Below are 25,967 nucleotides of genomic sequence, written 5' to 3'. Positions count from 1 at the left end.
GCGAGTTAGCCAAGAGCCAGCGCAAGGCGGTCGCCCAGGTAAACAGTGTGGCCTCCGGGGCTGTCTGGAGCCCACGATCGCAGTGAGTGCCAGGGGGGGGGGGGGGGGTGATGCGAGGTTGGAATCTGGGGCGCTTTCTAACTGCACGGTGCTGAAGATGCTCCGCAGCCCCGGCCATACTCCTGGGCTCCGGGTCTCTTAGACGCCGCGAAGTAGCCCCGCTACATTCCAGGATCAGAAGCCCGCGCTCCTCCCCAGTGTCTGCACAGCCGGGTTCCCCTGTTCGAGTTTGTGAAACTCTCCCAGTATAGGAGTTAGGCTGCGGTGAAGTAAACTGCGAGGCGTGGTGGTGGCAGCATAGTTAAATTGATAGTCTGTATTGCTAACCGAGGTTCTGACGCTTTGGGGTAAACTTCCCATTCTTTTCTTTTTTCTCCTTTTTCTGAGACTGTCTTTGAACAGTCTACCTTCCTCCTGAGTGCTTGGTCTCGGGCCCCCACTTTCACTTTCTCATCCTGGCCTGTCGCACTCTGTGGAGTCAGGAGGAGAAGGTGCGGCCGCTTAGGGGACGTTAGTTGGTGCCCATCTGGTCAGTGTTTGCGCAGCCCGCCCTTCCCCTGGGCGTGGCGTTTCCCCCTCTATAGCTGAGATTGCGAAGATCCTGTAGGGGCCCCTAGGAGACTACTCTGCTGCCCCCTCCGAGGTCCGGAACCCCGCGGACTTTTGTTCCCTGTCCTGCGTGGAGGGGCGCTGGAGGCAGAAGTGGGTGCCTGGTCCAAGTCCCTGGGCTAAGCTGATCCCCTGCCTCGGGTCCCCTCAGGAGGCGCCAACAGCCCAGCAGGGGTGGGGCTGGGGCCGGCGTGTTTACTTTACTCTTGATTACAGGGATCTTGTGTCTGTGACATTTTATCTTTGATTGTAAAAATTAAAGAGGTTATTGTAATCCTGGTGTAAACGTCACCGGAAGAGGGACGAGAGAATGGGACCCGCTTAAAGGGGAGGGATCTAGGGTGACCCCAGAAGCCAGGCCTATGAGGCTGCTCTGCTAATTGGAAGGGCAAGGATACGGCCAGCACCTCCCAGCCTCCGTTTCCTTGTCTGGGAAGTGGGCCGGGCTGGGCTGACAGTCGCGATTCTGGCTTCTTCTTTCCCGGTTGGGGGTGGGGGGCCGGGGGACGCTGCGTGGCCTCGGAGAAGCTGCGTGAAGGTGGGGCGTTACCGCCGGAAAGGTGGGGTGTGAAAGCAGGGCGCGGCTTATTCGCCATCAAGACCTGGGCCTCCGAAGCTTTATCTTTATAGGAACTCTCTTTTTGTCGGTAAAAATCCAAGTTCCTCTTAAAAAGAAAATTGCCCAGGGTTAAGGAGCTAGTACAAACCTGAACGGAGCTGCCATGGGGTCAGTTGATCAGCTCGTCCTACCCAGCTAAGCGCTGGGTGAGCCCGGGCTCAGGGTCACAGGGACAAACGGCAACCTGGGGACCCCACGTCCAGCTGGGACGCACAGAAGGGACTGTCCCAGAAGCTCCCAGCATCCTCCTCATCCCTCACTCTGGGAGAATGATCCAGAACGTCTGAGCGTGTCAGTATCCACCCTGATACCTCTTTGAGCACGTGTCATTCCTCTACCTCAGTAGCCTTCAGAAGGCCGCTGCCAGGTCAGGGCCAAGGGCACAAGATCGTTTCTACCCAGGACAGGGGGAGCTAGGGCTCATGAATATTCATAAAGAAATAACCAAGCCCATCATTAAGACTCAGTGTTTGAATCACAAATAGTAATGAGCATTCTATGGGTCATTAATATCAAGATGAATCTCATTAATATTTAGCTAAAGTCATTAATATTCCGATGAAGTTCATTATTAGTCACAGCAGCGCTATGAAGCACAGTCTGTGAGCCAAAAGTCAGGTCATTGGCCATCGACCTGTGCGTGCATGTCGACTGATCCAGTTCAACTTTGACACATTGATTAGCCAGTGCCTCTTCAGTATCCAATGTGTCCTTCAATATGCAGTGAATAATTAATATGCAACATCTCGTTAAGAAGCAACATTTTCTTTTCTTTTCTTTTTTTTTTTTTTTTGTGGTTTTTTGAGACAGAGTTTCTCTGTGTAGCCTTGACTGTCCTGGAACTATCTCTGTAGACCAGGCTGGCCTCAAACACAGAAATCCGCCTGCCTCTGCCTCCCGAGTGCTGGGATTAAAGGCGTGTGCCACCACCCCCGGCAGAAGAAGCAACATTTTCTTATGTTCTGTGGCTCATTAACGTTTGGTTAGTTTGTTATAATTAATGACCAAATTCAGCAATATTAACTAGTCAATAATTAATTGTGTAGCCAGTGTCTGGAAACTGTGTTTTTCAGGGCAATATTGTCTATGACATGGGCCATGGCCCTTTTCCAGCCCAGCACCCAGGAAGAAGGTTCTGTGCGCAGTTCTCAAACTGTTTACTTTTTGCTTCTTGGACAAGATAGTGCAGCAGCTGTGAGTCTTGGGGGCTTAGGGACCATTCAAATATTCAGGAATTAGTCATTGGGTCTCTGGGCACACACCCATGGCTTTTTATGCTTTTTGAGTTTTGGTTTTTGTTTGTCTTTGTTTTGGGGGAACAGGGTTTCTTTGTGTAGCCCTGGCTGTCCTGGAATTCACTCTATAGGCCAGGCTGGCCACACAGTCATAGAGATCCTCCTGCCTCTGCCTGCTGGGACTAAAGGCATTCACTACCAATGCAGTGGGTGAGGGGCAGTAAGCCCAGTGCCTAACACAGCTCAGCAGGAGCTCCACCCCTGAGCCACCTCGGAGCCCCTCACTACAGGATTCCCTTTGCCCTCTTTAGCCCCATCTCTCCAGCAGACACTGGTGATATGATGTCTCCTTGGTGTAATTCCCATTGCCAATGCAGGCAGCAGCCATCTCTGTACTGATGCTGGAAGCACAAGGAAAGGCTTGCTTCCTCTGTCTTATTTCAACTTCCGGAATTGGGAGAAAGCAGCTCAAATTGCTTCCTGGTACAAACAGCCCTGGGCAGGACTTGTCTGACAGTCAGGGGCAGAGCAGAATCGCTCTGAATCCCCACCTTGTGTTCCTTGACACCATGTCCCACATGGTGATGGTTGGGGGGTCCAGGCCAGCAGCATTCATTCACAAGCTACACCCCACCCACCCGCATAGGTTCCCTCCCCAGGGTCCCTATACAAAGCCCCAGAGGTTTCTCATCTCCCCATACATGTTCTTCAAGGTCCCCAGCCAGGCCAGCCACCTCCCTCTCCTGAACCCCTGTATGTATAACTACTTTATTGGGGTTTTGTATACCACTCTTCCATCCCTGATTCCTTCCAACACACCAACTCCAGATAGGGGAGAAAGAAGGTTTCAGGAAAAAGGGGCGTTGTTCTCTTTAGACTACTTCCTGCTGAATAGGTGCAAGTCCAACTCATTTTGTCAGGATATCTCAAACTTCTTGTCAAATTGCAACATCCTCCTCCCTCCTCCTCCTTCAAACACCCATCTCTCTTCCAAGCTCTCTTGCCCCTCTCTGGCCTCTGGCATTTATACCCTCTCCCGAGTCCTCAGAATTGAACTATCTGCAGCTGGCAGGATCATGCCCCTGCTGAAACACACATAAGGCAAATGGTCAGCTTCCATGGACACTCTGAAGCAGCCCCACATCCCACCCAGGATTTAAAGAAAAACATATGTTTTCATAACATAACTGGGTTATTTAAGAGCACCCGACTGCTTTTCCAAAGGTCCGAAGTTCAAATCCCAGCAACCACATGGTGGCTCACAACCACCCGTAATGAGATCTGACTCCCTCTTCTGGAGTGTCTGAAGACAGCTACAGTGTACTTACATGTAATAAATAAATCTTTAAAAAAAAAAAAGAAAGAAACCAGACCCTAACTACAGACCTCCACATTGGTGTGTGTGTGTGTGTGTGAGAGAGAGAGAGAGAGAGAGAGAGAGAGAGAGAGAGAGAAGGGATTGCTCTCTGCTTCCCAGCAAGAGGTCTAGCCTAGGCCTTAGGTGGTCTCACAGGCCAAGAAGAGGTCTAGCCTAGGTGTTAGGTCAAGCCTAGATAGGAGGAGTCTCTTCCCTGCCTGTAGCTATTCCTTCCTTCCTTCCTTCCTTCCTTCCTTCCTTCCTTCAAAGGTGTGTGTGTGTGTACACCATTGCTGTCTTCAGACACCCCAAAAGAGGGCATCAGAACCCATTACAGATGGTTGTGAGCCACCATGTGGTTGCTGGGAATTGAACTCAGAACCTCTGGAAGAGCAGTCAGTGCTCTTAACCACTGAGCCATCTCTCTAGCGCCCCTCCCTTTTCTTCTTTCTCTCTTTTCTCTCTTTTGTTCTCTTTCTTTCTTTTCAGGTGCTTTTTGTGGGTTCTCCCTGGGTTCTCCTCACAATGTTTTCTCTGGCTCAGCTCAGCTTCTCCTGACACAATTGTCACCAACTGTCTTCTCTTCTTGGTCTGCTAGCCCTCTGCCCTATCAGCTGTCTCCATCTCTCCCTCTCAGTCTTTCTTCTCACAGCAATGTCTTTCTCTGATCCTACCCTCCTCTCAGCCTTGGCTGGCATTTTTATTTTTATGCTACCTGTTCCCAGAATTCCAAGAGGCAGTCAACATTGAAGGCCATAGGGTCCTTTAAAGGGCCAGGTACACAAAATAAACCAGCTGAAGCTTCTCAAACTTCAGAAAAAGAGGTCTAGCCTAGGTGTTAGGTCAAGCCTGAGAGTCTGATATGTACTTATCAAGTGAATGAATGAATAAACTAATGAATGTATTTCCAATCCATAGCAAGGGGTGTGGCTCATAGAATCTGTCCATAGCCTGGGCAGACTGTGCAGCTTATGAAATGTTTCCTATGCAAAATGTAGTAAGACTTTTGGAGTTTTGGTTTCTTTGAAAAACACAGAAATATTATATGTTTTTCATTTTAATCCCAGGTGTGGGATTAAGTGCTACTTTGGACTATCCACAGCAGCTGACTATGATTTGCCTCATGCTCTAGCAGGAGTGTGATTTTGCTAGTTGCAGATGATTTCTGCAATTGTGTGACTTTTGGAATTGTGGGGATTTTTCAGAAGGTGTGTGTCTTAGGGTTTCCATTGCTGTGAAGAGACACCATGACCTCTGCAACTCTCTCTCTCTCTCTCTCTCTCTCTCTATATATATATATATATATATATATATATCAATCAAACTTACAAGAACAGCACAGAAGACAGACATTAAAAACATGTACTTGTATGTAGGACAACTCAGTTAGAAAAGTACAGTGAACGGATGGAATCTACTGTGTGATAAAAATGCTACAGACTCCATTTAGTTGCTGTCAATAAGAAGTTCACTTATTTTTTAAAAAATCTAAATGCTGGCATTGTCCAGAAAATTTTAGCAGGTTTATTTATAATTGTTATAGAGTAGAACTGTTGAAATGTGTTCACTGAAACATTTTGCTTGCATTAATGCTTTACATCTTGCATTTATATTAAAAATTCACACACAAATGAACATGGAGAAACTGCCAATACCTGATTCTGTCCCCTCTGTTTCCACTCGCAATCATATACTTAGGTACCTTTGACCCCATGCAAAAAAATATCTAACATTCAGAACTACTGATAACAGGAAGGAGAGGGAAAAAAATTGGGGGGAATGAAATGTTTCCCCTCATAGTGGACTCTTAAGCACGTTCTCCGCGTATGCGGCGTGCTAGCTGGATATCTTTTGGTGTAATTGTTACACATTTGGCATGGATAGCACACAGATTGGTATCTTCAAAAAAGCTAACCAGATAGGCCTCACTTGGCTTCCTGTAAAACACCAATAGCTGCACTCTGGACGCGCAGATCTGTTTTGAAGTCCTGAGCAATTTCTCGAACCAGACACGCTGAAAGGGGAGCTTGCGAATCAGAAGTTCAGTGGACTTCTGATAGCGTCTGATTTCACGGAGTGCCACAGTACCAGACCTGTAACGATGAGGTTTCTTCACCCAACCAGTAGGGGGCGCACTCTTGCGAGCGGCTTTTGTAGCCAGTTGTTTCCTGTGTGCTTTACCACCGGTGGATTTGCGGGCAGTCTGCTTTGTACGAGCCATGGTATGGGCACCTCCTTACTTACCCCATTTCTCCTTTGGCTGGAGCTTGGCAAGCGAGAGGTGGCGCTGGCATTAGAGAGCCCACGGCAACTCTTATAAAGGACATTTAATTGGGGCTGGCTTACGGATTCAGAGGTTTAGTCTCCAGGCAGCATCCAGGCAGATGTGGGTCCAAAGGCAGAAAGGAAAAGACTGGCACTCATGTGGTTAGGAGGAGGGTCTTAAAGCCTCCCACAAGGCTACACTTCCTAATAGTGTTGGGCCAAGCATATTCAAACCTCCATAGTATATAAATGCTTAGACCCAGAGAGGTGGGGGATGGAGGATGGTTGTTACTTGTTGTTTGTTAAGTAGTCACAAGCAAAGAAGAAATTAGCTATCCTGATGGTGAAGATCAAACTTTCCCCAAGGAACTAGGCACCTTTAAGCATCAGAAAGTAGTCTAATGATACCACCACCACTTTCCCCTCTCTCTTTTCTTCTCTGCTATCTAGTACTAAGGGGTTGAAAGGGTGGAGAAGGTTGGAACAAAAACTCTCACAATGTAGCAAAAAGACAGCTACAGTGAAGGATTTTTACAAATCTGTAACAGTCTGTGCTAAGGTCCTGTGGCAGGAGATCGCTGGTGCTTTTGCATAGGGTTCATCTTGTTATACCTGGAGGTTCAGAAAGGTTAAGCCACTGTGTCAGAGTCACACAGCAGAACCCATGGCAAAGAACCAGGAAGCCAGCCTCTGTGCAGGCACTAGCACCGTGGGTTTGCTTGACGCCTACAGTCTCGAGGACACTTGTTAATGGCCCACAAGGTTCTAGGTACCACTCAGGACAGCGGATAGCCCAAGACAGACTGAGGTAAGGGGGAAGGTTCAATAGTCTTTCAACAAACACTTTGTGTGCTATGACTTGGGGGTGGCATGGTGTCCCTGCATACCTGCAGACAAGATTGTCAGTGCATGTGGGGCACATAGCCAGGACGGGGGGACAACTCTGGGTCCCAGGGGTGAAGGTGTGCTCCTGAGTGCCAATAGTGTTTGATGAAGGAGTAAGAGTTTGATCTAGCACTTGTATGCTGCAGCAACACCCTTTAGGACTAGAAGACACCATAGACAGCACAGGCCATACCCAGGAGGCTGGGAGCCGGGGAGGGGGTGTTGCAGCGCCGGGGAGGGCTAACATCAGACAAGAGAGCCAGGCCTAATGAAAGCTCTCATCCCAGCACTCAGGACCTGAGGACAGCTCAGGTCTATCCTCATCTCCAGAGCAAGTTTGAGGTCAGCCTGGGCTTCCTAAAAGCGAGATCATTAGAGCTGGGAGCTGAAAGATTTGTAAGAGTTTACCACAAACATCAAGCTCTGTCTGCCTCGGCCTCTGTGCCCAACTCATGCTGGGAGAGGCCACAACGGAACCTGAAGGGTCAAGGCGGGGCGGGGGTGGCATGGGGCGTGAATGAGGGAAGCCTGGAAAAACGGATCATCCGAAATGGGTTTTGAGGGAGGAATAAAAGATTCCTGGTGGGACAGGCATTCACATCTTTAGCCCCAGCACTCAGGGGTAGAGGCAGGAGGATCTCTCTGAGTTTGAAGAAAACTTCCCTGGGGTCGAAGGGCCGTGGGGACCAGAGGTGGGTTCAAGTTCAGCGGCAGTCAATGGCGGCTTCGGGGAGGGGAGCGAGGAGGCAGCGGGAACTCACAGATCTGTGACCTTGCTCTAGGCCCCGCCCCCCACGCCATGCGGCTGTCAAGGCAGAACCCCTACGAGATCCTCCTCCTGGCCTTGGTTGCCTTGCTGGTGCTGCTGCTGCTGCTCCTGACCAGCGAGTCACCGCCCAGCTGCTCCGCCCCCAAGAGGTCCAGGGAGCCTGAAAACGACCCCGGGTGGGCCTCGGGCCACCCACGCACACACCCCGCCCCGTGCCGAGCTAATCTATCCGTGTCCTCGCACCCCGACTTCGCGGGGCTGCCCTCGCACGTACGCGACTTCTTGTTCTACCGCCACTGCCGCGACTTCCCAGTGCTCCGAGAGCCGCGGGTAACCAAGTGCGCGCAGCCCGTGTTCCTGCTGCTCGCCATCAAGTCCTCGCCTGCAAACTATGGGCGCCGCCAGGTGCTGCGCACGACGTGGGCGCGGGAGAGACGGGTACGTGGGGCGCCGCTGCGCCGCCTCTTCCTCGTGGGCTCAGACCGCGACCCACATCAGGCACGCAAATACAACCGACTGCTGGAACTGGAAGCGCAGACATACGGCGACATTCTCCAGTGGGATTTCCATGACTCCTTCTTTAACCTGACGCTTAAGCAGGTGGGTGAGACGTGGGGGAGGGCACGGGACGTGGGGTTTTGAAGTATGCATACGAGACTCACGTAGAGCTATCGGGAAAGGGGAGGGTTTACAACAGGGAGGACTTCTGGTGCTTTGCCAGCCCGCAAACCCGCTCCTGCCCCCACCCCTTCCATCCGTAGGTCCTTTTCCTGGAGTGGCAGCTAACCTACTGTACCAACGTCAGCTTCGTGCTCAATGGGGACGACGATGTGTTCGCGCACACGGACAACATGGTCACCTACCTTCAGGACCGCGACCCGGACCAACACCTCTTCGTGGGGCACCTGATCCAGAACGTGGGTCCCATCCGGGTGCCCTGGAGCAAGTACTTCATCCCCGCTCTGGTGATGCCCGAGGACAAATACCCGCCCTACTGTGGTGGCGGCGGCTTCCTGCTGTCTCGTTTTACCATGGCCGCCCTACGTCGCGCCGCGCGCGTCCTCCCCATGTTCCCAATCGACGACGTGTTCCTGGGCATGTGTCTGCAGCAGCAGGGGCTGTCTCCTGGGACGCACAGCGGAGTGCGCACTGCGGGGGTGTACCCCCCTAGCCCACGTGTGTCATCCTTCGACCCCTGCTTCTACCGCGACCTGCTCCTCGTGCACCGCTTCCTGCCCTTCGAGATGCTGCTGATGTGGGATGCGCTGAGCCAGCCCCAGCTAGTCTGCGGCAGGCAGAGCCCCGCCTACTGAGAGGTTTGGGGGAGTTGACATCCCCTAGCTCATGTCCTCCCTCATCCATGTGCAAAGGGCTGGCTTCAAGGAGAAGTTCAAAGTGAGGGGCAGAAAGTGGGTCTGAGAAATTAATAAGGCAAACTCCTAAGAACCCTTGGAAACCCTCCTGGTACTGTTCACAGCAGGAACTCTGAGTTTAGCCAACTCTAAGTGGCTGCTAAGCAAAAAGTGCTGTGGACAGAGCCCATGGGTGTTAGGCTCTGGCCTCAGACTGGGCCTTGGCCTCTCTCAGGCCCCCAAGGAATTGGGCAGAGGAACAAGGTGGATTTTAAACTGAGGCACCCAGAGATCTTGACTTGACCCCCAATAGTGTCTCCCAAGAACTTGGAGAATCACAGGGGCAGGAGGAGTCCTGTGTCCCACAGACGGGGCTGGCAGGAAATAAAGTCCATAGAAGGCTGAAAGTGACTATCTACAGTGGGGGGAGGGTTAAGATAAAACTCAGGGCTCTGCCACCTTTTAATTTTATCTATTTAGGAAGGGAGCCAGGTCCTGTCTTCCTCTCTGTTTGGGTCCTGGGACTTGAACTCAAATCTTCAGGCTTGGCAGCAAGCGCCTCCATTAACTGAGCCCTCTCGCCAGCGCCTTTTTAGTTTTCAGCACTACTCATGTTTTAACACCGTCTGTTCTACCCCACCTCTCTTTGACCTTCAATATTAACTCATTGTAACATGTTCACATCTACAGCATGGCTGGATGTGGCTCCTGTCTCCCCTTGCTCCCTTCCCTGTAGCTACTTTGTGGGTTCTTTTTCTTCTAAAATTGCAACCCCTCCCCAACACCAGACAGGAGAGAGAAAAGTATAGAGAGGAAGGAAAAGAGATCCCCAGTAAAGTCTCAGCACTTGGAAAGGTGGCACTGTTACTTTTAGATCTGCTGTTAATCCTGCTGATTCCTTCGGGCAAGTTTTGATCTTCCCTGTCAGAATATCTAATTTTTTCTTGTCCTTGTTTCTTCTTCGAGGATGACTAGTTAGCAAACCTCCACTAACAAGAACAACCCACCCTCTGGGTCCTAGCATTTATAAACCCTCTAATGAGTCCCCAGAATTCCAAACATCACACAATTGTAGAAGCTATCTGCAGCCGCAAAATCACATCTCTGCTATAGCACAAAGCAATGCATAGTCAGCTGCCGGGGACCGTCAAAAGCATTCCCACACCCCACACCTGGGATCAAAATGAAAACACTTTCCTATAAGATTTCTGTTTGTTTGTTTTTGTTTATTCGAGACATGGTTTCTCTGTGTAGCCCTGGCTATCTTGGAATTCACTTTGTAGACCAGGCTGGCTTTGAACTCAAAAATCCTCCTGCCTCTGCCTCACAAGTGCTGGGATTAAAGGTGTATGCCACCACCGCCCGGTAATATTTCTGTTTTTAAAAGAAACCTGAATTCGCACTACACTCCCCCATTCACTTTTGAGGTTCTTTCCCAAAAAAACATGGTGGACACTGTGCAGTGAATCTCAGCTCATCTCTGCTCTCCCCAGCCCAGCTCTCATGCCCTTCATAGCTCCTGAAACCTCAGCTGTAGAACAGGGAACCTTCCAGACCACTCTGGTCTCCCCACCTGGCTGCCTCAGCCCTGGTTGAGCTCAGTTCTGATCCTATGCTGCCTACCACCTTGTAGTTATTTTGTTTGTTTGTTTGTTTTCTTTAAACACAGGGTCTCATTTGTCCAGGCTGGCCTTGATAGCCAAGGCTGACCCTTAGAGCCAAGAATGATCTTAAACTCCTAATCCCCTTGCCTCCATCTCACCAGCCTGGGATAACATTGTGCAACATAGCTGGTGTGTTTGGTGCTTCAGGAGTGCCAGGTCCCAGCCCAGCCCAGCCCAGCCCAGCCTTGTACTGTTATTGTGCACCTACTGTGTACTTCACAGCCTTGTAAAGAGCTCCTGACACGCCTTGGTTGCCCCAGTGGATCCTGGTGGTGCCTCTGGTCTGTGTGTGACCAGAGCAGAGTCACATCCTGCTGCCCCCCTCCTTGTTGCTTTTCCCAGAAAAAAAAAAAAAAGTATGAAGTTGCTTTTTTATTTAGACTATTTGGGACACAGGGAGGAGGTGGGCACAGGTCATGATGGGGCTTCTTGGGGACAGGACCTGTGGTCCTCGCTTACTGCGATCTAGGGATCCTCCAAGGCAAACTGGGGTGTTGCAATGACACAGCCAGGAGGTGGGGAGCAATTGAGGACGCACCGCCTGAGCCCTGTGTCCCTTCAGTGGGGACACAGACCCAACAGGTCTTGCTGGGTACAGCCAGTGAGACAGCAGCGGTGCACAGAGTTGGTGGCGGCACTGCGGCGCTGGCGCTGAGAAGCCTGGTGAGGAAGCTGTGGGTCTAGCCCTGGGTCCGAGTCGGCCACCAGTGCGTGCAGGAGATGTCTCTGCTCTAGCCACTGCAGCAGCTCCCCTGTGGGTGAACAGAAGTCAACTTAAGTCCCTCCCCCACACCGGCCAGAGACATAGGAGCACACATAGAGCGCCTGCTGAATACTATGTAACTCTCACCTGGTGCCACACTCACCTCCCAACTGCCTGTGCCCATATACCTCCTGTGCACCCCAGTTTGTGGCCATGGAAGGATGAGAGTCCCTAGAACTGCACGCAGTCCTGGGTTCGCCCTGTGAACCCCTGGACAGCACTCTCTGTTTCAGGAGGGGACCATACATTCCTACAATCGCCACCCACGGCTGTGCACAGGGACACAGGGACCTCTGTCCTCTTCCGTCCTCTGGGCCTGGAGGTAGAGTTCCTGCCCAGAATCTCCAGAAAGGGCCATATCCCAGTGTCCCCAGAACTGCCGAGGCAGGAGAATTCCCATGACTTTGAAATGACTTTAGGTTGACTCTACTAAGAGTCTGTCTTTAATAAATAATAAACCGAGTGGTGGCTTATGCCAGTCAGCTAAGTACTCAAGCCTAAGTAAGACAAACAGCTCAGCTTGACTACATTGTGAGTTTGAATCCAGTCTGGTCCACATGAGACCCCGTCCCAAAAATCCAAAAATAGGGAAAAATTAAAATCTAAAAATCCATGAGGACTCCAGTCTTTGTTATCAGGAGGGGGCGCCACCGTGCCAGCGTCTCCCCCTCCGTTATCCACGCGTATCCATCCGCCCCGCTTGTCCCCACTCACGGTCCCGGGTCTCCACAGGCTGCGTGGCCTCGGGCGACCAGCGTGGGCCGCCGCACACCCGCACCAGCGTGCGCACCAGGTGGTGGCCGCAGAGCTTGGTGCGTGCCTCGGGGGGCTGCGGAGAGCGCAGCGCGGACCCCAGAGCCAGGAGCATCAGTAGCAGCGGCGCGCGCATGGTGGCAGGAGGCAGTGGGCAGGGATGCTCCTTATAACTGCCTCGCGCCGCCCATGGGCCTTGGCGGGAACACAGGCAAGCAGCACCCAAAAGGTCGAGGCTCGAGTCACGGTCAGGGGCTGTGTGTCCAGCTTGGGACCTTGAAGTCCTCTCCCAGGTGCAGCGCTGTGCCAGGAGCTGCTCCCCAACATTTAAAACAAGCCAAGCGCCCCTCCCCTTTGTAAGGGTGAAGCCCACATGTCTTGCTAGCACTGAAAAAGTTGAGGCAGGAGAATTGGGGGCAGTTTAGGCTGTAAAGGAGGTGGGAGGAGATATTTATGACTTGGCTTTGTCAAAGAGGGAAATTGAGGCTGGAAGACAGAAGGATAAGTCTAAATGGTTCCTTTCCTGTTTCACCACCTCCGGACTTTTCTGGGTGACGGCAGGAACTGTCCTAGGGTGCACAGAGCTGGCTCAGCCTAGCTCCAGCCTTGGCCTCTGCCCCTAGGACGGCCTCTGCCCGGAACCAGTTCCCCTGGTGAGCCAAGGACCACAGCTGAGCAGGAGGGGATGGGGTGTCCTTGGGATCTGGCCAAGACCTCTACTCTCCCAGCTGTGCCTCCCTCCAGCCCCACACTTGTCCCCCCCAGCCTATACCACACCCTGTAAGCCAGCTCTTCTACACCCCCAACTCCAGTCACAAACCATCTTTCCTATTCAATTCATTCAACAAACACTCACAACACCCAGTCTATCAGGAGGTCAGGCTGAGGCTTTCACAGCCCCTAGAAGCCCACAGTCAGGGGAGCAAGGGACTGGGCACAGACCTGGAGTCAAGAGAGGATTTGGGGGTCTGGGTGGGTTTCTGGCCAAGACTAGGGTGCTTCTGGGACGTGGGGTTGTGAGTTCTGCAGTAGGCAGACGTGCCAGTAAGGCATTTACAGAGGTGATGACTACCACGCAGAGCCTGGGGTCACATATTTAATATCTCCATTCTGGGAAGAAAGAATGATGGGAAGGAGTGGCCAGAGGGGATAAGGGGGTGATGGGGCCCATAAAGGGACAGTTTCCTGCCTGAGGTCACACAGCCAGATCATAGGAGCCAAGCTCACTCTCACCCCTGGCTGCTATCCGGGTCTTCCATGCCACAGCGCGTCCAGCTGGGGGCTCAGGGTGCCGAAGGCTGGCCGGTCCTGCGGGCTGGGCGCCCAGCACAGCTGCATGAGTTCCTGAACCTGATGGTGGGAAGCAAAGTGGGCAGTGCCTGAGCTGAGAGGCATGGTTTCCACTCAGTTTAATGGCCCCCTACTCTTCTCCACAGCTCTCCATGGCTCCTTACGGATCTCTGAACAGAAACTAAGTATGCCTGTGGCAACCCTCCTGCCCTGGCCTGCAGATGGCTAGGGTGACAGGCACACATCCCCCATCTCGCCGCACATCTGCTTCTCTTACTCTACCCCAGCCCACAGCCATGACTCCTACTGGGAATGACCTCTCCCGGCTCCTCCAATAGGCGCCATTCACTCCTGGAAGCGGCCTGCGACTCCCCTCCCCCACCCCACCCCCAGAATTATCATGACATAGGGTGCGTGCTTGCCTAGCATGAGTAAGGCCCTGGCTTCAAATCTCAGCACTGTAAAAAATAAATAATTAAATAATAAAAGAAAAATTGAAATATGGAGTTGAGAGTGGTTGTGGTGGCACATACATTTGTCTTCTCAGTCCAGGAGAAACTGAGGCAGGAGGATGTCGAGTTCCAGGCCAGACAAGGCTACATAGCAAGACCTTGCCTCAACAAAAGTGAAAAGCACATTTCTGAAGCCCTTGAAGCTGAGCGTCCCTCATCCTGCATAGTATTCCCAGTCAGGACCGCTGCTGTCAATCAAGAATTGAAACTGAGAAATGTGAGTCCTCCTTCCTCACCTCGGTGGGGCAGGTGGGAGGTGGTGGGAGGCGTCGGCCCTCTGCCAGCAGCTCCAGGAGGCGGCAGAGCGGGGGTCCTTCACGCTCAGGCCCCATCATGCGCAGGAACTCCTGCGGGAGAGGAGCAAGTTAGGGCAGGACTGTTAGGGTCAGGAAGGGGGCTGACATCATGAGGAAGGGCTGGGGGTCAGGGGAAGGGCTGGGGTCAGGATAGGGTCTAGAGGTCAGGAGGGGATTTGGAGATCGAGGGAGGACCGAGGGATGGGGCAGGCGACGCACAGCAGATGGGCTGCAGCTCTTGTCGCAGTAGGTGAAGAGCTCGTACAACACCACTCCGAAGCTCCACACGTCAGATTGGCGGGAGAAGATGTTGTCAGATAGGGACTCCGGGGCATACCTGAGAGCGGGATAGAGGTGTGCTCAGAGAAAGGTGTAGCCAGTGAGGATAGTGGGTAGGGTGTGAAACAGTGGCCTGGGGAGGGAACGGTCAATGTGAAGTATGGCCAGTCTGGGGTGAGGAAAGGGGCGTGATCAGGAGACTTCCTACTAGCACGGCCCCCAGGAGGCGACTCAGAGGCTGTCTGACCTGTGGGCGTGGCCAGGCTGAGAGAGGGACTCTAAGTGTTAAGGACGGGGCTTTGAGTGGGTCAGCATTGGATGACAGGCAGCTGGGAAAGTGCCTGGGCAGATAAGGGGAGGAGCCAGCGACGGGAGAGCAGAGTAAGATGGACAGAGAAGTAGGTGATGCTAAGAGGGGCGGACCCCATAGAGCGTGAAAGGCAGGGCCCTGCGGAGGGACGGAGCTAGAAAAGAGACCTGTGATGGGCTTGGCAAACTGGTCAAGGAGGAAGGAGCCAGAACAATGGGGGGCGTGGCTAAACCGAGTGGAGCATCACTCTGTGGAGTGGGTGGGGTAGTCCTGACTACACAGTTGGGCGGGGTACATCTGTAGAGTTGTGAGCATGGCTTCGTGGAGCTTGGCTATAGGGCTGACCCTGCTGTGGGCAAGGCCTTTGCGAGGGCAGGGCTAGTGAGGTGGAGCTGGGTCTGGACCGGTTTAAGGCCGTAGAGTGCGGGAGTTGGGGCTCAGTGGGAGTGACGTCTGGAGTCTTGGTCTTGTACCAAAAGATGGGGCTTTGGCCAGGCTCGCGGACCACGTAGTAATCCTTTCCCAGGGGCAGCAGCTTAGCGAGGCCGAAGTCCGCGATCTTCACATGCGCCTCGCTCTCCACCAGGATGTTGCGCGCAGCCAGGTCACGGTGCACGCAGCGGCGCGCACCCAGGTACTCCATGCCCTGCAGAGGGCCGTGATAGCACGTGGGCCCGGGATCCCGAACCCCAGAGACCCCATCCCGATCTCAGCGATGCTCGCACCTTGCAGATCTGCCAGGCGAACAGCAGTAGGCGGTCGGTGTGCAGGCGCGCGCGATGGCGCTGCAGGAAGTCCCGCAGGCAGCCGCTGGGCAGGTACTCCATCACCAACCGTAGGCTCTGGCGACCTGCGGACAGCGACAGTAGCTCTCGAGCACCTTCTACTGGGTGCATTGATTCGTTCAACCCCCAGCTATGGAAGCTGGGATTCATGGGAGTTAACGACCTTGCTCAACAGTGCCGGACTGGGAAAGGGTAGAAGCGGGACTCGAACCGGTTCCGGAGATGCTGCTGCCGCTCACCTGGCCCATAGCTGACTCCCCGGTACTTGACGATGAAGTCGCTGTGCAGAGCCTTAAGGATCTGAATCTCCCGCTGGAAGTCCCTCTGCTGGTCTGGCCCGCTGTGCTGTAGCTGTTTCACTGCCACCAGGGGTCCTGTATTGTCCCCCAGGGGGTCGTAGCGGCACAGCTCCACGCTGCCAAAGTTACCCTGTGGGAGGATGAGAGGGCAGTGTCCGCCTGACCCATCTACCCACCCACGGTCCTCCCCCACACATCCGCCCACTCACCTTGCCCAACAAAGAAATGTACTTAAGGTGTCTCTCCTCGAATATGGCGGGGTCCTGGCAGGCATAGAGCTGGGCGCCACCGCACAGCTCATCTCGGGAACTCGGGATGCCAGGTGTGGGGTCTGAGAGGAGCTCATAATCTAGGGCGGGGATCATGTGAGGAAGTGGGGTAAGTGGTAAGTCTCTGCCTCAATCCCAAACTGAATTGGTGTGTAAACTCCACCTGAACCTCGCTCTCTCTGCGTTATGAGACGCCCACAGGTACTTCGTGGGAAGTGAGAACGACCACTGTCCGGGCAAAGGCACACTCTGTGGGACCCCAATGGCCACAGACAAAAGGGGACCCGAGAGACAGAGCCATGCAGTGATGCCAGTCTGTGACTCGGATACCCTCAGATGAGAATACCGTGTAGACAAAATTTAAGAATAACAAAATAAAACCAAATCCCAGCACCCGTGACGGTGAAGCAGGGAGAAATCTAGCCTGAGATGCTAGTTTGGGCTACATTGTAAAACACCAACCTGGGCTACACTGCAAAACAAATGCAGATCGGGTCTTAGGTTTGTTGCAGCAGCTGTCTTAGCTCACGCTGACTGCTAGAACCAGCAAACTTCCTGGACCCAGCTCAGGGACTCTCTCCGCCCCCGCACCCCCTCCCCCCCCCCCCCCCCCCCCCCCTTTTTCCCCCCCCCCCCCCCCCCCCCCCCCCCCCCCCCCCCCCCCCCCCCCCCCCCCCCCCCCCCCCCCCCCCCCCCCCCCCCCCGGCACCTGATGTAATGAGGCCGTTGAGGTCTCTGAGGATAGCTCGGAAGGAGGGGCGCCGGCCAGGATCATACGCCATGCACTGTGTGATAAGTCCCGCCAGTTCTGTCCATTTGAGGGCGGGCAGCTGTCCCTGATCCTCATAGAACTTCAGCTTCTAAGGGAGGAGGGTTCACTTGCGACGCCCAGCACGCACGCGATTTAACCCTACCCTCACGATATCCCCCTCCCCTCACCAGGCCCAGAAGGCCGAGACCACGGGTTCTGACTTTGGCGGGCTCCAGCGAGGTGATGTGGGCGGGTCCCCCGCTGAACACCTCCCACGTGGTGGCTCCAAAGCCCCACTTGTCAGCCTCCAAGCCGAGCGTCTGAGCCTCCTGGAGACATTCGGGGGCCACCCAGGGTATTCTGTCGGTGAGCACTGGAGGGCGTGGGAGTGAGAACTGTCATGGTCACCTTTGCACAAAGGGTCCCCTTTGCCAGTGCAGGCCCTATGCGACCACGTGTGGCTGCAGACACGGGGTATAGTGGTTGGGGCTAGCCTGTACTCACTTTCCAGGCTCAGCACAGTGGGACTGACACCAGGATCACTCAGCTTAATGAAAGGTGGATTCCCATCACCCCCCTCGCGAGCCAGGAGCACCTTCCGTGCTGAGACGTTGCCATGAGGAAGGCCTTTGTCCTCCTAAGTGTTACAGGAGGGAACAGGGAAGTATGTTGTGAGCAAACTCTTCTGCATCCTTCAAAGCCTATCTGATGCTGCCTACACACAACAGGCTTTGGCAACCACTGTAGGCCATGAAGCCATGTTTTGTAACCCTAACCTCCTCTTACACTGACCATACCCATTCTTAAAGACCACACCCCTTTCTCTACCTTCCCACGACTTTAGGGACAGTTAAAAGCCCTACATCCCGCCATTCAAGACACCCCCTCTTCTCACCAGTTTCCATCTCCACGCCCTGCCCGCCCCCTCAGCCTGGCCTCCTCACTCACTGCTTCCCTAGACATCCATGGGTTCACAGTGCTCTCCCTTGACACTTGCAGCCTGCTCACATCATTCTGGAACGTTTACTTGTGTCCTTACTGAGCTCCTATCCAAACTACAGAACCTACTCTCATTTCCCCATCCATAGAGGAAGCCTCCTTATGGACACAGGGACACTCACCAAGTAGTTAAGGGCATATGCCAGCTGCTTGGTCACCTGCAGTTTCCAGCTGGCTGACACCAGGTGGCCACGCTTGCGCAGGTACATGTCAATTGCTCCTAGATACACAAATTCCTGCACCATGATGCCTGGGGACAGTGGGAGAGTGGGGTGATGGTGATTCAGGTGACAGGTACTCAGCAGGCTCTGCCCCCATCTTCCCTCTGCTCTTTGCACAGGTTGGACTTCTGTTTCCTATCAGCTCAACTGAATAGATACAGCCAAGATTCAGAAGGGGTTGGCACGGGGTGGGGTGGGGGGAATGTTGCATAGCAATTAGCTGGCAAGGTGGAAATGGATTGGTGTGCCTGGGTGTGGGCCTGGGATGTGAAGTGGGTGCGTACTGGGTGATGATCTTAAGAGTATCAGAGGCATGCAGGAAGAGCAGGGTGGAGGAGAGGCCAGGGCTGGGTGGGGTGAGGCATGGGGCTCACTGTCTCCAGCCATGCAGACGCCGTGCAGTAACACCAGGTGTGGGTAGGATACTTGGCTCATCAAGCTTGCAGCTTCCAGAAAAGACTAAGGGGGGAGGAGAGCAGATGTATGGGTTCCTCCCCATTGGTTCCCATTTGGGCCCAGAGTGGGTCAGAAGTCCCACTAGAAGCTACTTCAAGTCTCTCACGCTGTGATGGGCTTGGGGAAGAGCTGAACTCTCATCCTCCCTTGGTCCTGCCCTTGGCCTTATAGATGTCATGCTCACCATCAGTTGGACATGACATCTGCATGTGCGTACGTGTACACACACACACACACACACACACAAACACACACAGAGCATGTTCCTCCCCAGCCTCCTCATGCTGTATTTTACAACCAAGCTCAGCGTGGCTAACTCTACTTTGGTTTGATGGAGTCCCACTATGTCCCCCAGTCTGGTCTTGAACTTCTAGGTTCCAGTAACCCTCCTGCCAGGTCCCAGTCCCATGCAGTTCTGCATGGCCTTCTCTGGTCCCTGTCGCACCTCCATGCAGTTCCGATGTCTGGAGTCCATGACCTTCAGGAGGACTTCTGAGTCATGTGTCTCACCATCCACTACCTCCCGCCTGCGGCCATGGAAGATCTTGGTAAAAGAACCGTGACCCAGGTTCTCGTGCTGCGGGGAAGACACCCAGGCGGGGACAGTTGAAGGTGGCTTCCACATCCTCCCAAAAGGGCCCGGCCCTGGCTTCCACCCTGGGGACCCTCACCCACTCCAGGCTGTCCACTGGAATCGTGTGGAAGCTCAGCTGTGTCAGTGCACAGCAGGACGGGGAGCAGCCAGGGGCAGGCGCTGGAGTGCAGCCCCTTCGCACCACGATCAAATTGGACTTTTCTGGGTGGCAAGAAAGCAGAGGTCAGAGGCAAAGGTTTCCAAGATTTAGACTCCTCATACTTAGCCTGGGGCGTCCCCGGAAGTCGCTCCTGAGATTTGGACTTGGGGCTGATTTGAACGTACTGGGTTCCCTCCAGGCCGCCATGGTCTTTGTCAGCCAGGACACCATAGAGGGGAGACGTGTCCCAGCAGGGGTTCACCTTAGTGACATTCACCCATGGGAAGAAATGGCGGCCAACTGAAAATAACTGACTTGATGTCTGAAGACTGTGCCAAAAAGTCGTGTTCTCTGTCCTAATCGCCATGGTCCTTGGTTTCTGCTACCACACAAGAGCTGCCGGGCTGGTTAGGAGAGGAACTGACTCACCCTTGGGTCTGGGAGCGCAGCAGGATGTTAGGTTCAGGGCAGCGCCATCTACTCGAAGCCCGGAATGCCAGCAGGCTGCAAGCAGCTCCCGCAGGCTTCTGTGCGGCTGGCTGAGACCAACCAGGGAGAAAGCCCCACTGGGGTCCTGGCGGATGAGGCAGCCCTTGTAGTCGGGGCCAAGAGGAGTCTGCAAAGAGGACCTCGACCTGAGCCAGATGTGGAGCAGAGCTCCCCACCCCTTCTCATCTTTCTGGAAGACTGTATGCTCAGTTCTGTCTCCAACCTCTAAGGATGCTTCTCCCCCCCCCCCGCCCCCATGCTGAGAATCTGTTTCCTGAGCTTTTTTGAGTTCTTAAAATTACATTCACTTATGTGTGTTTCTGTGTAGATGCAAGTCACCGTGCACTGTGGAGGTCAGACGCGATTTATGGGTGTCAGTTCTGTCCTCTCATGCTGTGAATGCCATGGATGAAAGAGCACCCTCAGGCTTGGTGGAAAAAACCTTTTCCTCCATGAGACAACATAATTTCTCTATATAGCTCAGGCCGGCCTGTAAACTTGATCCTGCCTCAGCCTCTTATATTCTAGGATTACAGGCCAGTGCTCTTCAAGGAAAAATAGAAACGCCTCTTTCTGTCCCAGCTCAGGTGTCACTTCCTCCAGGAAGCCATCCTGGCACCAGCAGTAAACCAACCTGGACACAGGCGGTAAGAAGAAAGCTGTCATAGTCCTGCGGGCTACGGCGGAGAATGTAGGTGCCTGGGAGGGAGCCAGCGGCCTTCAGCTTGTGGATGGCAAAGTCTAACCTAGGCCAAGACAGCAGCCAGGTCCAACCCAGACAGTCCTCGCTGCCCAGCCCCATTCCCACTGTGACCCCAACCAGCTCCTAACGTGATGGGTCCATGGCACAGCTCCTCCTCCTCCTCCAGCAGCCGCGGCGGCGCCACCTCCTTGCAGAAATAATGCCTGGAGTCGCAGATCAGGCGGAAGTACCCATCCACGAGGGCCACGAAGGACAGCGCCTCAGGCAGCCCCGGAAACTCTGCTTCCTGCGCAGGAGAACTCTTCAGCAACAACGGAGCCCACCCCTCTCCCAGGATCAGCACCAGAATAACGGGTGCGAAGACCCACCAGGATGTGGCCGTCCATCCTGGTGACGGTGACCAGCCGGTGCTCCCCTGCCGGACCCACACGTGGGGCCTGCTTGATGCTGACATCCACGATTTCCGGAAAGTCACAGAAGGTCTGGAAAAGCTGAGGAAGAAAAGGACAGGCAGTAGCCGGGCGTAGTGGCGCACGCCTTTAATCACAGCACTTGAGAGGCAGAGGTAGGCGGATTTCTGAGTTCGAGGAGGAGGAGGAGGAGGAGGAGGAAGAAGAAGAAGAAGAAGAAGAGAGGCAGAAGCCAGAGGATTACAGACCCGACCCAGCACAGCCTCCCCTTCTTCCTCCTTCCCACCTCCACTTACGGGGGGGGGGGGGGGGGGGGGGGGGGGGGGGGGGGGGGGGGGGGGGGGGCGGGCGGGGGGCGAGGTTAGGGGACTGAGACTGGCCTGGTTGGGTCACGCCCACCTATCCAATCCATACTATCGCCCTCTGTCCGTCCCCGCCCCCTATCTAGTCTCACCCTTCTGGTCACGCCCCCAGGTCCAGTCCCTGGGTAGCTCCATCCCCGGACCCACCTCTAATTGACCCCGCCCCCCGCCCTGTAGTGCAAACAGTCCCGCCCGGACTAGCCATTTTCCGGATTGTTTCCTCCGGACGGGCTTCTTTACTAACCGCCACGCCTCCCCGCGGACCCCGCTTCTCAAGGCCCAGCCCCAGCACCTCCTGGTCCCCGGAGCTCCAGGCGATGCCGTTGTCCCCCGCCACACGCAGAAGCCCCGGCTCCTCCTGGGCGCCCGGGAGCCCCACACGGAAGGTCTCGGTGGTGGCCGCTGGATGTAGCCGCTCCAGGTCCAGAATATACTTGGCCATGAGCGCGTAGCGGTCGGCCTGGCAGGCGACCACGCGGCGCAGCGCCAGGACCACGGTCCTGCGGATGCGCCTGCGTGTCAAGAAGTTCTGGCCCTGGATCACATCGCGCAGGCTGGGCGGCAGACAGGCTTTGTAACTGTGGGTGGGGGGCACGCCGAGCTCTTAGGGTGGTGAGAGGGCCCGAAGGACACACGAGACAGACATGGGGGACTTTTCGGCAGGGGCAGGCTGACGGAGAGGGTGGCTGCACAAGTTGGGAAGGAGGTATGTGTTCCGGTAAGGGAAAAAAACCGATAGGGCCCTAGATCCGCAGCCAAAGGAGACCACGGAGAGGTGGCCCGAGGCCCTCACCTGACCATCTTCAGCAGCTCTCCTGGGCGCTGGGCCTGCTCACGAGCCATCTGGGCCAAGTCCAGCACGGCCAGGCTCAGGAACTCTCCCTGTTCCTTCATGCTAAGGCCCACCGGGAGGCGCCCACTCACCAGGTCACTGCGGTGCTGGGTCGGCCACAGGAGGGTGGTTAGGTGAGGTTCTGTCCTGAGTGCTGGGATTTGTTACCTTGGGTTCCCCCATCCCTGGGTTGAGCCTTCCCCACCGAAGAATACCAACCTGAGCAAAGAGATGTTCTAAAACATGTAAGTCAAGGATGGCACTGGTCAAATCTTTGCGCAGCCCAAAGCGGTGACATGTCTCCAGCCCAAACCAGTCAGGGAAATAAAAGCTGTGGGTTTCAGAATGGGGTGGCCCACTCAGCTCTGGCTTCCCAGAGCCCAAGTTGAGTCACTGAAGTGCTGTGTGGCCTACAGCAAACAGCCCAACCTCTCTGGTTTCAAGAGCCTCTACTATAGACTGAATAGAAATACTACCCTGAAGGTAAATCAAGGGGTTCACTTCCTACCGTAGCCTGTAGACCAAGACTTGAGTGTCCACGTCCTCTATGCAGAAGATGTGGCTTGGGGGAAACCAGCAAGAGAAGTCCTCAGTGGCCAGAGCGAAAAGCGAATGATAAACAGGCAGGATGCCTGAAGGGATGGGCACATCAGTTCACCCAAGTCAACTACATGGGCTGATCCCATGATCCTCCCTTACCAAAACTCCACACACCCCTCAAAACCCCAGCACCCCCTTTCTCAATAGATGTTGCTACTAAATGGCCTGGTCATCTAGGGACCCACTCACCACAGGCCTTGGCAGCTCGCACACACAGATCCTCGGCCAAGTAGTCCCCAAAAGAGAATGACAGTCGCTGGGGAGGCCCAGGTCCCCGGGGAGGAAGGAGCACATGCAGGGCTCCTGCCTCTGAGGATGAGAGGCTGCAAGAGCGCTGAGGGATCAGAGGTGTCTCCTCACTTGGAGGTGCCATGAGTATAACCTGGAGAGGCATGGAAGGGGGTGTGACTGAAAGAGGGAAGAAGAGCCACATACCCCCAAGTGACAGGCAAGCTGGGGACTAGGTGTCTTTGGGTCTGTGCATGTCTGCATCCCAGCAGACATCACCAATTGATCCACAAACCTCCACATCCTAGCATAGTCAGCCAAGCCAATATCCCAGGCAGGCAGGAGCAATTGACAGCAGATATAGAAACAGGTCTAACAGGAAGCAGGGGTGTACAGAAGGATGGGGACAGCTGTCTTATTCCCTACAGGTCTAAAGGTCACGGACCATCTTGTGACACAGGACCAGAAGCTTCTGTGATGGGTGTCCTGTGCATAAGTCGGTAGATAGGCACACAGGGACCTGTCTTGTCTCCCAACCCTTTCTGGTCTCTCTTCAGCCCATTTAACCCCATGTCCAACATCTATTTTATGCTCCTCTTTGGTCCTCACAGTAGGGAGGTTCTTTGCAGTGGCCTGTGTGAAAATACACTTCCCACCCTTCAGAGCTGCAGAGGGCAAGGGGTTGGGTCTGAGCCTGAGAGAAAAGGCAGGAAACAGCCCTTCAGCTGCTCAGACCAGTCCTCAAGGCCAGGAAGATGGCTCACAACCAAGTCCAAACAAAGCTGTGAAAAGGGTATGCTAACTGCATAAATTTGCCCTCTGACCTCTGCATGTGCACCCCTTCCATGATAAGACAACAAAAGTAGGCATGGCAGCACATGCTTGTGACCAGAAAACTCCAGAGGTGGAGGCAGAAAATTAGAAGGCCAAGGCCAAGAAGGGCAGTGGTGGTGCACACCTTTAATCCCAGCACTTGGGAGGCAGAGGCAAGCGGATTTCTGAGTTCGAGGTCAGCCTGGTCTACAAAGTGAGTTCCAGGACAGCCAGGGCTACACAGAGAAACCCTGTCTAGAAGAAAGAAAGAAAGAAAGAAAGAAAGAAAGAAAGAAAGAAAGAAAGAAAGAAAGAAAGAAAGAAAGAAAGAAAGAAATCAGAAAGAAATCCCAGGCCAGTGCATGAGACTGTATTTTAAAAAATAAAAAAAATCTATCTTGGCGGTGGTGGTGGTGGTGCATGCCTTTAATCCCAGCACTCTGGAGTCAGAGGCATGTGAAGCTCTGTGAGTTCGAAGCCAACCTGGGCTACAGAGTGAGTTCCAGGGCTACACAGAGAAACCCTGTCTCAAATCGAGAACTGAAGAAGTCATTAACCTATTACCAGATGTGGTGGTACACAACTGTCATTATATGTTCAAGGTCAGACCCTGTCTCAAGAAACAAATTAGGGTGACCAACATGGCTTAGGGAGTAAAGACGCGCTCGCCACCAAGCCTGCTGGTCCCCAGGATCCACATGTTAGAAGGTGAGAACCCACTCCTCTGACCTCCGAACGTGTACAAAGCACACTGACGCAGAATAAAACAGATTAAAATGTTATAGAAGTGTACAAAAATAAAACCATCAACATTGTCTTCCCCAATTCTTGTTGCTCCTGGGAAGGCTGCAGGAGGATTGCTATGAGTTTGGGGCTACATAGTGACTTCTAAGCCAGCAGGGCTTCGGAGGGAGAACCATCCTCAAAATGTAAGACATAAAACAACAAAGCGGATACGAATATTAAAGAAGTATGAGATTATACCAAATGGAAAGTTCAGGCCCTTTACTTCCCCACTCCTAGAACGGGGAGGGTGGGGGTGGGGAGCCCGCGGCGCATGCGCGCTGCTGAGCCGCCAGTGCGGTGTCTAGGCAGCGCCCCGCTCCCGCGCCCGCGCCCGCACACCCGCGCCCTGAACCCGTGCCCCGCGCTCCTACCTGCAGATGTGCCGAGGCAAAGGACAGCCGAGGCTGCGACAGGAAAGTCCCTGCTCCTTCCTGTGTGGCCCCTGAGCTTCCTGGCCGCCGTCATTTACGGAAAGTCAGGGTGCCCTGGGGGCGGGGCGGGGCGGGAAGGCCGGGGGAGACTAGAAACCTGTGCCGCAGGCCACCCTTCTGGGGTGGGAGCACTGCCGAGACCGAAAGGCAGGGGTGCTGCTGGGGACCTGAGTTTACAGAGCACTCCCCGCCCCGGGCTCCTGTCTTTGCACGTCCTTGGAGCAACCTGAACCAGCCCGGGCAGGGACTTGCTGCGGCCAGAACACATTTCTCGCTTCAGTTTCCACTCCGCCCCCAACCTTTAACCTCCTAAAAGACACACTGAGTAATGTTTAAAAAAAAAAAAAAAAAATTACGGGCAGAAAAAACCCAAACCTCTGGGCCTCCAGTCCTAATGAACTAAGAGTGGCCTTCTCCTGGGAAGCCCATCTGCTTGCTGGGCGTGCCCCCACTTCCTCTGAAAACCTCGCTTTTTATTCTGCTCAAAGGCTATGAGATGAGGCTTGCGAGACGGATTGTGACGCTATCGCCACACAATCGGAACCCACAGGTACAGCTTGGAGGATTCTGAAAAGAGCTCCTAGGCCTCAGATGGTGATGGCAGGAGCCCGTTCTCCTGTCCTCCATCCCTGGCTCTGCAACCTGGTGCCTCCGTTTTACCCGTATCTGTTGCCAGTGGCAGTGCCTGCTGCATGGGGCAGAACTAAGAGTGATCCTGGGGGAGGGAACTGTGCAGCTGTGCTTCCCTAAAGCACGACAAGTTCTGTCCTCAGATGCCCCT

General features: G+C 54.1%; 3 protein-coding genes across 3 annotated transcripts; 1 reads left to right on the top strand and 2 right to left on the bottom strand.

The window, feature by feature from the left end:
- The first annotated feature begins 6 nt into the window (after positions 1 to 6).
- On the top strand, positions 7 to 10,005 carry B3gnt3 (UDP-GlcNAc:betaGal beta-1,3-N-acetylglucosaminyltransferase 3). The gene is made up of 3 exons (XM_021169345.1): positions 7 to 38; positions 7,813 to 8,399; positions 8,561 to 10,005. Exons 2-3 carry the CDS (start codon positions 7,830 to 7,832, stop codon positions 9,110 to 9,112), a joined length of 1,122 nt encoding a protein of 373 aa, XP_021025004.1. The 5' UTR covers positions 7 to 38; positions 7,813 to 7,829; the 3' UTR covers positions 9,113 to 10,005.
- A 1,169-nt stretch (positions 10,006 to 11,174) lies between these two features.
- Insl3 (insulin like 3) lies at positions 11,175 to 13,558 on the bottom strand. The gene is made up of 2 exons (XM_021169347.2): positions 12,293 to 13,558; positions 11,175 to 11,567 (listed from the first exon to the last, which is right to left on the bottom strand). The coding sequence occupies exons 1-2, from the start codon at positions 12,465 to 12,467 to the stop codon at positions 11,374 to 11,376; spliced, it is 369 nt and encodes a 122-aa protein (XP_021025006.1). The 5' UTR covers positions 12,468 to 13,558; the 3' UTR covers positions 11,175 to 11,373.
- Jak3 (Janus kinase 3) lies at positions 11,483 to 25,490 on the bottom strand. The gene is made up of 25 exons (XM_021169344.2): positions 25,127 to 25,490; positions 23,118 to 23,310; positions 22,837 to 22,960; positions 22,548 to 22,659; positions 22,290 to 22,435; positions 21,789 to 22,074; positions 21,093 to 21,215; positions 20,853 to 21,010; positions 20,656 to 20,767; positions 19,962 to 20,148; positions 19,470 to 19,594; positions 19,244 to 19,375; positions 18,717 to 18,801; positions 18,244 to 18,371; positions 17,627 to 17,759; positions 17,344 to 17,495; positions 17,081 to 17,231; positions 16,312 to 16,451; positions 16,043 to 16,232; positions 15,744 to 15,868; positions 15,492 to 15,664; positions 14,649 to 14,766; positions 14,370 to 14,480; positions 13,565 to 13,681; positions 11,483 to 11,567 (listed from the first exon to the last, which is right to left on the bottom strand). Exons 2-24 carry the CDS (start codon positions 23,299 to 23,301, stop codon positions 13,574 to 13,576), a joined length of 3,303 nt encoding a protein of 1,100 aa, XP_021025003.1. The 5' UTR covers positions 23,302 to 23,310; positions 25,127 to 25,490; the 3' UTR covers positions 11,483 to 11,567; positions 13,565 to 13,573.
- Positions 25,491 to 25,967: the final 477 nt, after the last annotated feature.

Source organism: Mus caroli, chromosome 8 (assembly GCF_900094665.2).
Source record: "Mus caroli chromosome 8, CAROLI_EIJ_v1.1, whole genome shotgun sequence".
Classification (NCBI taxonomy): Eukaryota; Metazoa; Chordata; class Mammalia; order Rodentia; family Muridae; genus Mus; species Mus caroli.
Note: the sequence above shows the minus strand (reverse complement) of the source record. Positions and strands in the feature narration are given on the sequence as shown.

Excerpts from the sequence above, each read along its gene's own strand:
- Jak3 (XM_021169344.2), bottom strand. The coding sequence starts at position 23,301 with ATGGCACCTCCAAGTGAGGAGACACCTCTGATCCCTCAGCGCTCTTGC. Across the intron at positions 17,232-17,343 it reads CCTCGCTGGAGCCCGCCAAA|AAGCTGAAGTTCTATGAGGA; the intron begins GTCAGAACCCGT and ends CTCCTCCCTTAG. Across the intron at positions 14,481-14,648 it reads AGAGCTGCAGCCCATCTGCT|GAGTTCCTGCGCATGATGGG; the intron begins GTGCGTCGCCTG and ends CCTCTCCCGCAG.
- Insl3 (XM_021169347.2), bottom strand. The coding sequence starts at position 12,467 with ATGCGCGCGCCGCTGCTACTGATGCTCCTGGCTCTGGGGTCCGCGCTG. Across the intron at positions 11,568-12,292 it reads GCCTGTGGAGACCCGGGACC|GGGAGCTGCTGCAGTGGCTA; the intron begins GTGAGTGGGGAC and ends GTTCACCCACAG.
- B3gnt3 (XM_021169345.1), top strand. The coding sequence starts at position 7,830 with ATGCGGCTGTCAAGGCAGAACCCCTACGAGATCCTCCTCCTGGCCTTG. Across the intron at positions 8,400-8,560 it reads TTAACCTGACGCTTAAGCAG|GTCCTTTTCCTGGAGTGGCA; the intron begins GTGGGTGAGACG and ends TTCCATCCGTAG.